Raw genomic sequence first — 12110 nt, 5'->3', positions numbered from 1 at the left:
AAGACTCGAATTTTAGGGGTGTTACATGGACTGAGTTTTACTAAATGCCTGGACTGATTTATTTGACTGAATATGAGTTTTAAACACTCGCAAGATTATATATTTCACCCGACCAATAATGGCGGTGAAAGGTTGTCCATTATCGGATTTGGTTTTGGGGAGACATTTTTAGGTGTCTACACAGTGGTTTTTTTATATTTTTTTTATTTTTTATTTATTTATTTTTTTTTTTTTTTTGTAATTATGCATGTATATTATTATACCATTAGAGTATAGGTTATCTTATTAGTATTATTATATCTCATAGTGGTATAATATTTGACGTACAATTTACATACTTATTTGTACCGTTAGAAAGATATACTTCTTCCGTTTTTTAATTATTGCACCACTTTCCTTTTAAGGAAGTTTCACAAATATTGCACCATATCCATTTAAGGAAACAAAATGTCTATGTTCACAATGAAAATACCCAATCTACCCTTACTTTAGTTTATGCTTACATCACATGGTTACTTTTGTACTTCTACCCCTCTCGCTCTTCCTTTTTTCCACTACCAAAAAAATTATGCCCAAGCTATATGTTGCAATAATAAAAGAACGGAGGAAGTATATGATACAACAACACTAATGGTATTATTATCCTAATATTTACAACTTAACCACCATATTTGTTTCAAAACAAATAAGTTCTATGCACCGATACTTATCCATGATGATGATTTTTACGTAGATTACTATAGAGTACTAGTTAAAAAATTAGGGCAGTGCAGGCATCAAAGTGTGTCTCTCTAAAAAGAACTCAATGATTGAAAAGTTTTACTATTTGTTTTATCTAGCTAGTTTAAACTTAAATATGGACCAAAAGAATTATTTACCAGTAAGCCTTCTAAATCAAACCCAAATCGAGCCAAAAAAAGATTGCATTGAATTTAAACTCAATCCAAACCTAATTTGAGCCTTAGATGATAAACCTAATAGGGAAGTTGGCTGCACCACTCATCAAATACCCCCTTTTATACACTAAACACACATATATACTATGTACTACTGGAGTATTGACTTATATCACTTCATCTCCTTCCTTCAATCTTTTTCCTATTTTATTTCTTTCCTTATTTTTTAATATAATTTATACATAATTTTTTTTCTCTCTTTTCCAAATTCTTTACTTAATTCTTAATTTTGGCTGAAATTTTCTCTCTCCACTGTTTTGGCGTTATCTTCTTCTTTTAAGATTTTCTCTCTCCACTGTTTTTGGCGTTATCTTCTTCTTTTAAGATTTTCTCTCTCCATTTTTGTATTTTCGTTGATTCGTGATGGATTTAATTGGAATCTTGAAGAGATTGTTGATATAAGTTAGTTTATGTTATTGATTTGTAATTTGGTTTAATTGATTATATTTTCTAAATTTGTGATTGATATTGCATATACAATTTTTGGGTATTTTGTCAATTTGTAATTGGTGATGAATACAAATTGATTGTACTACTTTTCTCTTCACTTTTCGTTCCTATAATAATTTTAATCAAAATTTTCATCAAAATTTCGATCATAATTTTCATCAAAATTTCGATCATAATTTTCATCAAAATTTTATTCTCTTCTGTTTCTCCTCTTTCGTTCTTCATTTTTTCTCTCCTTTGGTTTCTTTAATTTTCTCTTTTGTTTCACTTTTTCGATTAATTTTGTTGCTTACTATGGAATTAGTTGTTATTCAAAGTTAGCGTTTTGTTTTGTTGATTGTAATTAGGTTTTTTTTTTTTTTTTTTTTTTTTTTTTTTTTTTTTTTTTAAAAAAAAAGTTATATTCAATTGTAATTGTATTTTTTTATTTTTTTTAATTTCTATCAATTTGATCTATGTATGAATTTCAATTTTTTTGTGGTGATTTTGTAATGAATTTTGATCAATTTGATTAGGTTTGTGAACATGTGATTCATATGAATTGAATTTACTTAATTATGAACTTAAGAAAATCGAAAAAATAAAAAAATAAAATGATTATGAAACATACGCATTATAAGTATTAAAAATATAAACATATGTATTTTAGAAAATGAACATGCGCATTCAAAATATGAACATATGCATTGGTTCATTTTTTGAATGTGTATGAACATAATTAGCATATTAGAAGGTGAACATATACATAAAAAATATGAACATATGGATTTCAGAAAGTGAATATATGCATTTTAGAAAGTTTACAAAAGGATTCGAAATACGAACATAAGTACATGCATGAAAAATATGAACACATGCATTAAAGAAAGTGAACATAAGCATTCAAAATGTGAACATAAGCATAAACAGAAAAAAAAAAAAAAACAAAATGAGAACATTTTATGAACATTAAGAATGTTTAACGTATGAACAACATATAATTATATTATGAACATTTCTAAACATTTTATGAACATAAGGTATTCGTTTGATTTCACTAAATTTTTTAACAATTCCAATAAAAATTTCGAACAACAGAAGCGAACAATATTCAAACAAAATAAGTGATATTCATAAAAATTCAAACAAAATTATGTAAAATTTACATAAAATTACCTTTTTTTTGGGAGAATCCGTTTGATTTTCATCTCATCTCAAATATCCATGGTTGTTTTGGAGGAGAGAGAGTGAATTGTGTTTGATTGTAAGAGAGAGAAAATCAAAGACAAGAGTAATAAATTTCAGAAAATTAAGTTTGAGAGTGACAGTTATTATTTTTACAAAGTTGTTGTTAATAGCTGTTGTTTTGGCGCCATATTTTTCATGCATATACTTATATATACTAGTCGTTGGAGCACGCGCATCCCCCGACGGTAAGATAAGTAAAATTCGCGATTGTGGTCAGTGGTTGTGATATTTGTGATTGTGTTCGGGTTTTGTAATAATAAGGATATATGAATTTGTTAGTACTGACAAGCAATAGTGAATTAGTGATAAAGTTTCCATGGGAAATTACCTATGGAAAAACCAGTGTTATAAGTGAAATTATCTAGAATTCGTTACAATTTAAAGATTTTAAAAAGAATTATATTATTGTTTTAGATATTATTTTAGAACGCAATATGGTTTCTATTGAGTACCTAAATAATTGCTGAATAATTTGTTTTGAAATGATTGTGATTATAAGGAGTAGTTTAAGGAAATGCAATACTAAAGGTTGAAGTTATTTAAAATAGATTAAATGTAAAATATATGAAAGAATTGTGTATTTGTTTGTTATAGTTTTTAAAGTAGAAAATTTTCAATTGGTGGTTCAGTTGAAAATTATAGTAGTTAGAGTTTGTAATTGACGTGGAATGTATTAAATGAATGAGAAATATCATATGTGTATGTATTGAAGTTTATTTGCGGGTTATTTATCTATAAATTTATTTTATATACGATATTTAGATAATACAGTTGGAGGGAATATCTTAACACTTATTTTATTTAAGGTTTAAGTCGTTGAAGCATGCACTACGAGCGTACCCCCAATCCCCTCCAACGATAAGAAATACAATCATTTACAGAGTTTCAAGACCATGGGATCAAGATTAGTAGAGGAGTGTCCCAAAGAATGAATCTTTCTCATCACCTTTCAGAGCTGCCTCGACCAGATTCTTTCTTGAATGGATCTTTCTCATCACCTTTCAAAGCTGCCTCGACCAGATTCTTTCTTTTTCATTCTGCTCGCAAAATAATTTAACACGCTATCTCAAAGTTAAATGTTACATTTTACATTAAAAAATTTAAAATTAAAAAAAAGATCATAACCTTCCATTTTATCTTTCTAAATAGTGTGTCACCTGATGAGAAGGCTGAAAAAAGGGTTTGGGGCATTAGATACAACATAGATAATAACATGAAAAAAAAAGGAGAAACCTTTCATCAGCTGTTAGCCCTGTTAGCCTGTTGCCGACTTCCATGGGCGTGGCACAAGGGGCTAGAGTTTTTGCAGGTAGGCTGATACCACCACCTCTGAGGGACAATGTGGTACCCCTTACTAAGCTAGCTCTGGATATTAGATTTGAATCAAAGAATACAATAATCATAGTGATGTCATCGTGGAAATGCTGACGTACCCCACGGTCTATCTTTTTCAAATCAGAGTATCTCATCACTCTTTTTTTAGCTGCTTCTTGCAATGCAGTTTTTACCAATCTTTTAGCACTTCCCTACATTAACAAGATATAAATGTCTTACATTCCCCACTTTAAGATATAGTAGCAAATACTCCAACAAAATAAGTGCCCACATAACCACATTATGAGCTGTATAAAACTATAAATACAAATATAAAAGCTCCAATAACATAATCATAGTAGCAAACATAACACATTCAGACTTTTAATGAGTGGGATCAGTTTAAGTATACAATCGTTTAACCTTCATGTTTTCAAAGCAAATCCTTTCATAAAAATGAAAAGGAGCATTCCTTAGAATAGGTTCTCAAAAGATGACACATCAAATTAAATTATCCACCAAATACAAACTACTTGATAAAAAGAAATGATAACCATGTGTCTTTTCTCCTCCTCCTCTTCCCATTCCCCTCCCCTGACCCATGCAACACAACCCAACCAGAGTTCCACAGCCCTCTCAGCCACCATACACCACCTCCATTTCTTGCTAGTGAGCAGCACAGGTTTCCGAATCAAATTGTGCTGGCCTGCTGGGGTTTGGTCGGTAATAAGTCAGAGTTGGGGTAAAGCTGGTAAGATGAAAATTCCTAAAGGAAATTAGGGGTAATCTAAATTTGGCGGTGGTTGTGAAAGTGGTCGCGGAAAGTAAAATAATGCCATTTTTGAAAAAAAAAAAAAAAAAAGGTGTTTGCGTGTGTGTGTTGGGGGGGGGGGGAATCGAGGGTTGAGATGGGGATTGGTCTAATATCCCTATAATTTAGTAATCATGATGACATGATTACTAAATTATCAGTTTCCTGCATCTATAAGAAGTAAGAAGTGTAGACAGAATATACAAGCAATACAAGAAATCACCATATCAGGTGAGATTGCAATACAAAGTTTCATAAATCAAGCACAAACATCTAGAAACATCCCATCCCACCCTGAAAAAAAGTGCCAGCGTAGATAGGAAAGCACAAATAGTGAATACCATAAAATCTACCAGAACACACCTAATTCATTGTTGCTGGCCGAATTATGCGCTGAATAATGCAAAGTGAACCATTCTTTCCATATACAAAACAACAAACCTGCACAAAAAATATTACTATAATAAGTAGCAAATAATAAGACCATTTGAGTGCTCTATCCAAAGTGAAATTATTTTGCAATCCTCAAAAAAAAAATAACAAAACATAATACCATCTGATCAGCAAGCATAAGAACAGTCTTCAGTGAATACTTCCTACTACAGAAATTGAATAAATCTTCTAAGCTGGGCCTAAGTAGATCTATGACTAATACATTATAGTCTCCTTCAACACCAAACCATCTTACATTAGGAATTCCAGCTGCCAACATCAGACAATATCAAAGTAAGACTAATATCAAAATGTGGGAAAGAATATTACTATATTCAGCTTTAGAATCAATTAAGTGTCGAGAATGGAAGATAAGCTCATTACTTCCTTTTTGCAGAATTTTATACAATTTGGACTTGTAAAGCAGTTGAGGGTGCTTTGTTTTCACGTTTTCCTGAAAAGCATTGAATGATGTCAGAAAACCACAAAATTGGAAGGCACAGTAGCAGAGGTTTCATTTATCAGGTAGAAGGCAATCACATCAGTATCATCAAATAATAGCTAAATCAAATGCAACCCCAGAAATGAAATAGCTTAACCTGTTTCATGATTTCATCACATAGACCAACAAATAGACTTAAGCAACTGCAACATGTTATTTTCCTCACTCGTCTAAGACAATAAAACAACAAAATTGACCGTGAACTTTGAGACAATATGATTCAATCACAGCACCAGATTGCAAAATAATTTCACGAATCTGCAAGCTAACAAAATCACAGCTCTTTGACGTATGGGTTTAAGTAGTTAATAATCCATATTCAATTACCTAAACTGAATGAAATGTTTGGTAGCTCCAATTTTTCAAAAGTGAATTTATCCTTAAAGCTCCAACAGTTGCTAAATAAGAGCAATTGGGATGGGACTGGAACAACTGTTAACAGTGTATCACCTTCTAATGAAGCTATATAACTACCAAGGCCAAACCAAGCACTGAAAAGGCTAACAACATGATATGTGACACCTCTTTTGTATCAAGCTACTCATTGAATCGTAGGGTTACTGAGGATATGCAGAACAAAGGAAGTATAGCTCAATGGCTGTACATGAATGTAGATAGGCCTAAGGCGGCAAATTGTCAAGTATAGAAAAAATGCAAAGTCCCTAAATACCATTAAAAATAGAAGGTAAGAAAAAAAAAAAAAAAGTTCAGAGGTCCTTGCAGCTTTGCTGACATATATAAACACTGAATATCACAGAAAAGATATCTAGAGCATTCAAGGTGCCCTCAATATCTAACAGCTTTAAATTATAGTATTAAAACTTACAGTCTCGGTAACACGTTGCTACCATTTTGAACAAGTTCGTAAAGATCAAAAACTGAAAAGCCATGCCTGCTCTCATCCTTAAAGAACAATTCCAGCTTCCTCAATTCTTTTAAAGCTCCCATAGTCCCATTGCTTCCAAAACACATATTAAAAATTCAGAAAAAATAAAAGCTATTATAAACATCTGCAAAAAATCATAACAGCAAGAAATTACTCACACGGTTCGATATACTTATGAGGAGAAGAAAGTTTAGAGATTCAAAGCTCTGTAAGCATTTGAACAGAGTACTTCAGAGCTTCTCTGAGATTGTCCAAATCCTAAAATTGAATTTACAACCCAAATTAAACAAAATTAGAAAGAATAATTGGAATGCAATAGAAACGCGATGAATTTTTTTTTTTATATTAAAAAAAATTATCTCCATGTACAATTCTCAGAACAGAGGAAAAAAAGTAACACACAAAGAAGTATTAGCAGCGCCCAAAAAAAAAAACAAAAAAAATCCCCATTTCAAACATGCAATAGCAGAGATTTAGAGAAAATTACCTTGATAATTTGACAATTAATCCCGAATAAACCAAACAAATGCTAACATAAGATCAAGGACGAATTCAATCATAGCAAGAAAGCAATAAAATCACAGAGAGTTAAGGATTAGAGTGTGCGAACCTTGAGAACAAGGTCAGGAATTTGTTGACGATGAAGGGTAGTGTTCATTCTGTTCAAGTTCCTTGATCCGTTTGAGATAGGCTAGCCGTAATCCATGGACGAATTGGTGGTGCGTTCTGCATCTATCGCTAGTTGTGTCGGCCTAGAATTCTACATCGCTTCAAATTAAAGAGAGGATACCCAGAAAAATTCAATTACAAACTTAAATAAAAACATCAATTTTTCTAAATACCACAAAAATGACCAGAGGAAGTAATCTAAGGAGAGAGAAAGCAGTCAAACACCACCGCCATAAATGAATGAAGGAGCAAGAAGCCAGAAAATGGGGAAAGTTGTGGTGATGGTAGAATTCTACATCGCTTCAAATTAAAGAGAGGATACATAGAAAAATTCAATTACAAACTTAAATTAAACCACAAAAAACTCAAATTTTCAAATACCCACAAAAATTCACATTACCCCATTTCACAATCAACAAAAGTAACTCAAAATGTTGGGTAATTAACCATCAAATGAACAACAATACTAATGAGAAATTTATTTTTAAGTTACCGAAAAGCAGTGACGGAGGGAAAATCGGTGGTGGTATTTGAGCCGCCGCCCTTGGATTTCACGTTCATCTTGAGTTGCAGAAGTTTCTCTCTCTAGGTTTCTCTCTCTAGGTTTCTCTAGGATTCTCTCTCTAGGTTTACCTCAAATCAACCAAATTTGGGGAAAAATACTCAGAACTCAATAATCAAACTAAAACTTCAAATAAATAAGCAAAATTAACATGAAATCCTTTAAAATAAAGAGTAATTAACAGTATATAATGAGCAGATCCAAACCAGATAAATTTTGCTGCCATGAGAACCAAATCGGAGCAAATCAAGAGTTTGAACAAGCGAATCGAGAAAAGCAACGAGATTAATAACAACATCGTTATCTAACGGCAATTGACTCTCCTTCAATTCCTCAAACATTGGGGTCAAAAGCTTCAACCTACGAGCTAAATTACAGTATTGTTTCTTAACAGGAGGACGATAATCTGAAATTGAAGCAATTTCATTGATTCTATCAATTAAATTGTTGAGCAACTGAGCTTCGTTTTCATCCTCCATTGAAGTAGAAAAAGGAAGAAAAAATGGGGAACAAAAATGGCGAAAAAAAATCAGCGCAGACTTTAGAAGAAGTAGAGGAGAGAGAAAATGGAAGAAGAGTTGGAAGAAGCAAGAAGGTCAGGAAGTCGGTGAAAAGCAAGGGCCAAGTAAGTCGGTGGAAATAAGGGGTATAATTGGCAATTCATTAATGTTGGGGACAAGGCTGTAATAACACCAAAAAATACTATTCATAAGGAATAGTAGCAACATTTGCACTTTTATAATGGTTATGGATATAGTTGTTGAAATTGACGGTTTTGTATAAATGACAATTGGGTGGGCTATGTTTTAAAGATATTTTTCAGTTTTTTGGGTGGGTTCGTTTTGATTTGGGGCTTTTAATTTTTTAATGGGGTTACGTTTGAAATTTGGCTTTTGGGCTGGTGTTGTAGCTAGAATAGCTGCATAAGGGTTAGGCTAACATGGCTCAAAACCCCGTCCAAATAACCTAATTATATATTTAAACACCACTCAAAAACCTAGTAAAACCTCTGTAAGACGGTTTTGGAAGCTAGCTCACTACACTATTTGTATTCCAACCACTCCTCTAGAATCTATCACAATATTCACAATGCATTAAATCTCAGCGTGCAATGATGCACTACCTAGCATTAGCAGTGGCGGCGACAAATTTCATCAATTATTATTAACTTCAAATGGAATACACTCGAATCTATAATATTATTAAAACTCAATGGGACAACATGCTACTGCCATGTGTCATTGTCTTTCGTATGATTTGGCGCCATATAAGTGCTATGTATGTGTCACTTGGTCTTATGTGTCATTATTTATCATCCTTAAACTCTTCATTTGCATAACTTTCAACTGTACGTATTTAATATTTCTATAAAATATAACCCCTAAATAATTGCATAGTATTCTATAATTTAATTTTTAAGACATTAATCTCACACTAATTGTCATTGATTTCTTGGATGCTAATTTACTAGACTCAATACCACGAAGTACAATAATGTTTATATATGTTATTATTTTGTAATGTAAAATAAAATGAATAAAAACTAACCTCCCATTAATCTAAAATTTATTATTATATTTTTATTTATTTATAAATATTGTTGAGCACCAAACTTCTAAATATAATTCTGATCAATCTTACAAATTTATAGTATTTCGGGGCATCGCCAAGGCCAATAACTAGTTATGAGCCTAAAAGCTTAGCTCCTAATGCACCATAATACACCTTTCAAATACAATTCAAGCATTTCAATCAATCCTAAGACGATTTTAAAGGTTCATTCAAAATTCTATTCAAGATAAATAATTTTAAAGATGATGAAAGGTATGATGCCCCATTTATAATCTTACATGAGAGATTCTAATGCAAATAAAATCTTACATTTTAAATACCAAAAAAGGAAACAAGAAAAGCTGTTTCTACTTTTCTGTTGACAATTTTCAAAATTATCATAATTTTATGTTTTTTTTTTTTTTTTTTTACCACCAAAACTTTTATAACTTTTATTTTAGCACCAAAATAAATTATAAAAATTGTTTTTAACCACCTTTCGTCAAGAAAACCGTTAAATTCAATGGTTAAAAAAAACAATTCTTCGATATTTGTGTCATGTTCTTCATAGGTTTAGGGGGGCATTTTGGCCCTATAGATCCAATTTCAGGTCAAAATTGACAAATAATGATTGAAAATCGAGGTACTTATAGACACGCAAAACGAGACATTTTCGATTATTTTTTGTCACTTTTGACCTTAAATTGGACCTGCCCCTCAAAACCCCTAAAGACTATGTGTTTGACATGAAAATCTAAGAATTTAAAAATTCCATTAGGTTTATCGGTTTTTTTGACAGAATGTGGTAAAAAACCATTTTAAATTTTTTATTTGGTGGTAAGATAAAAGTTTTGGTGATGAAAAATAATTTTCTGGTTTTTTTTTTTTTTTTTTTTTTTTTTTTTTTTTTGCGAGAAAACCAAAAACTAGTAAGCCACATCAATGTCAAATGAATCCTTAAGATTTCAACATCTAGTAAGTAATGACAAAACTTTTTTTTTTTTTTTTACAAAACCTAAAATATGTGAATTAAAAAAGAACACAGAAAGTATATGTTTCACCATTTCCATCCATATACATGTGGCGGACAACTCGTCTCATCAAAAAAAAAAAAAAAAAAAAAAAGACAAACCATTATCGTCCTCAGATGCATGACATGCTTACCATGGAAACATTTGGTTGTGAATAGAAGAGATAAGGCCACAAAACCATGAATTGCACAATCTTCCACCCTCTCAAGGCTCTGCCTTCACTCTCTGCTCCGAAACGCCGACCCGCTTTCTCCATCACTTGTGTGCACAAACACAAACTGCTTAGCGCTTCTAACTCCAAACAACAACCATCACCAGTATGTCTCCTACATTTTCCCTCCCAAAGAAAAAAAAAATTGCCACACCATTTTTTTTTTCTTTTTTATTTTATTTTATTTTTTGTGTATGATTTTAATCTGTATTTTTTTTTTTTTTTTTGGCTTCAAATAGATTAGTAATGGAAGCAACATTTCATTGAAGCCTAGTGATGGGATAAAATCCAATTGGGTGTTTCAGTTGGGACTTTTGGCCACCACTACTGTATGATCTTCATCCTTAATTCAATTGATATATTATTCGAATCGTATTTATTTTAGTGGTTAAGTAGATGCAATAAAATGCACCAACAGGTTGCTGCAGAACCAGCATTTGCAGTTACAGGAGTAAATTATCATGAAGATTTGATTTGGGTTTTGATTAAGGCTGGAGTTGTGGCTTTTGGGTACTTTCTTGTTATGCCAGTAAGCAAAATTATCCACCTTTTCCTAATCCTTTGATCAAAATCAATAAATTGATTGTGCACAAAAGTCGTAATTACTATTTCTGTTGTAATAATGTTCTTAAAAAAATGTTCTGTTTTCCTTTGCTTTGTGATGTTTTTATCATAGTTGGGCAAATCTTAGTAGAGTATATAATATATACTTCGTATTAATGACAACAATTACGATAATATATAGAGAACATAACGAAAAAATAATTCGACACGACACTTTAGTAGCATATGGAGTTTTTAACTATATAATCCGAATAAGTTGAGTTTTTTTTTTTTTTGGTAAGTTCATTATCAAATCAAAAAAAAAAAAAAAATGGTGATTTTTTCAGGTAATTCAATTACTGATCATATACTCTGTAGTAGTTTATATTTGACATGCTTGAATTTATTTTCATGGCAGCCAATAATCATGAACTGGCTAAGAATAAGATGGTACAGAAGAAATCTACTTGAAATGTACTTCCAATTTATGTTCGTCTTCTTGTTCTTCCCTGGGTGAGTACCTTTATACTCCTTACGTCAATTGTTTCTTCCTTCGTCTAACACGTTAACAGTGTAATTTGAACTAGTTTACAATATTTAAATCGAGTAGTATTGAACAAATAAACTTATTATGTCATTTAATTTTGGAACAAATGTGATGCAGGATTTTGGTATGGGCACCATTTCTTAACTTCAGGAAATTCCCAAGAGACACAACATTGAAGTATCCGTGGTCTAAACCCGAAAACCCGTCAGAGGTTAAGGGTGGGTTTCTCAAATATCCATGGGCTACCATTGAAGATTACGAATGAAGAATTCTCTAATTATCATTATCAATTGTATAGTATATGTATTGATTAATTGATATCTGTAACTTCTCACTCCTTGGATTACAATGTGATTACACATATAATATATCCAATTTACAAAAGTTATTCCTTATTTGATTATCGTAATAGACACAA

General features: G+C 31.5%; 1 protein-coding gene and 1 long non-coding RNA gene across 5 annotated transcripts; one reads left to right on the top strand and one right to left on the bottom strand.

The window, feature by feature from the left end:
• Positions 1 to 3357: 3357 nt before the first annotated feature.
• On the bottom strand, positions 3358 to 8537 carry LOC145603019 (uncharacterized). Of its 4 annotated transcripts, none has more exons than XR_014104661.1 (9): positions 7741 to 8009; positions 7189 to 7346; positions 6737 to 6836; positions 6519 to 6650; positions 5575 to 5644; positions 5312 to 5460; positions 5122 to 5199; positions 3867 to 4159; positions 3358 to 3670 (listed from the first exon to the last, which is right to left on the bottom strand). It is a non-coding gene; the product is annotated as an uncharacterized LOC145603019 (long non-coding RNA). The 4 variants fall into 4 exon arrangements; XR_014104660.1 differs by adding an exon at positions 8016 to 8537 and having other exon boundaries at positions 3655 to 4159; positions 7741 to 7880; XR_014104662.1 differs by adding an exon at positions 8016 to 8537 and having other exon boundaries at positions 3655 to 4159; positions 7741 to 7870.
• Positions 8538 to 10472: 1935 nt separating this feature from the next.
• LOC145601905 (NAD(P)H-quinone oxidoreductase subunit L, chloroplastic-like) lies at positions 10473 to 12087 on the top strand. Its single transcript, XM_081657990.1, has 5 exons — positions 10473 to 10708; positions 10842 to 10931; positions 11021 to 11131; positions 11564 to 11658; positions 11810 to 12087. Exons 1-5 carry the CDS (start codon positions 10571 to 10573, stop codon positions 11955 to 11957), a joined length of 582 nt encoding a protein of 193 aa, XP_081514116.1. The 5' UTR covers positions 10473 to 10570; the 3' UTR covers positions 11958 to 12087.
• The last annotated feature ends 23 nt before the right edge of the window (positions 12088 to 12110 follow it).

Source organism: Chenopodium album, chromosome 21 (genome assembly GCF_948465745.1).
Source record: "Chenopodium album chromosome 21, dcCheAlbu1.1, whole genome shotgun sequence".
NCBI lineage: Eukaryota > Viridiplantae > Streptophyta > Magnoliopsida > Caryophyllales > Amaranthaceae > Chenopodium > Chenopodium album.
This window is presented reverse-complemented; position numbering and strand designations above follow the sequence as displayed.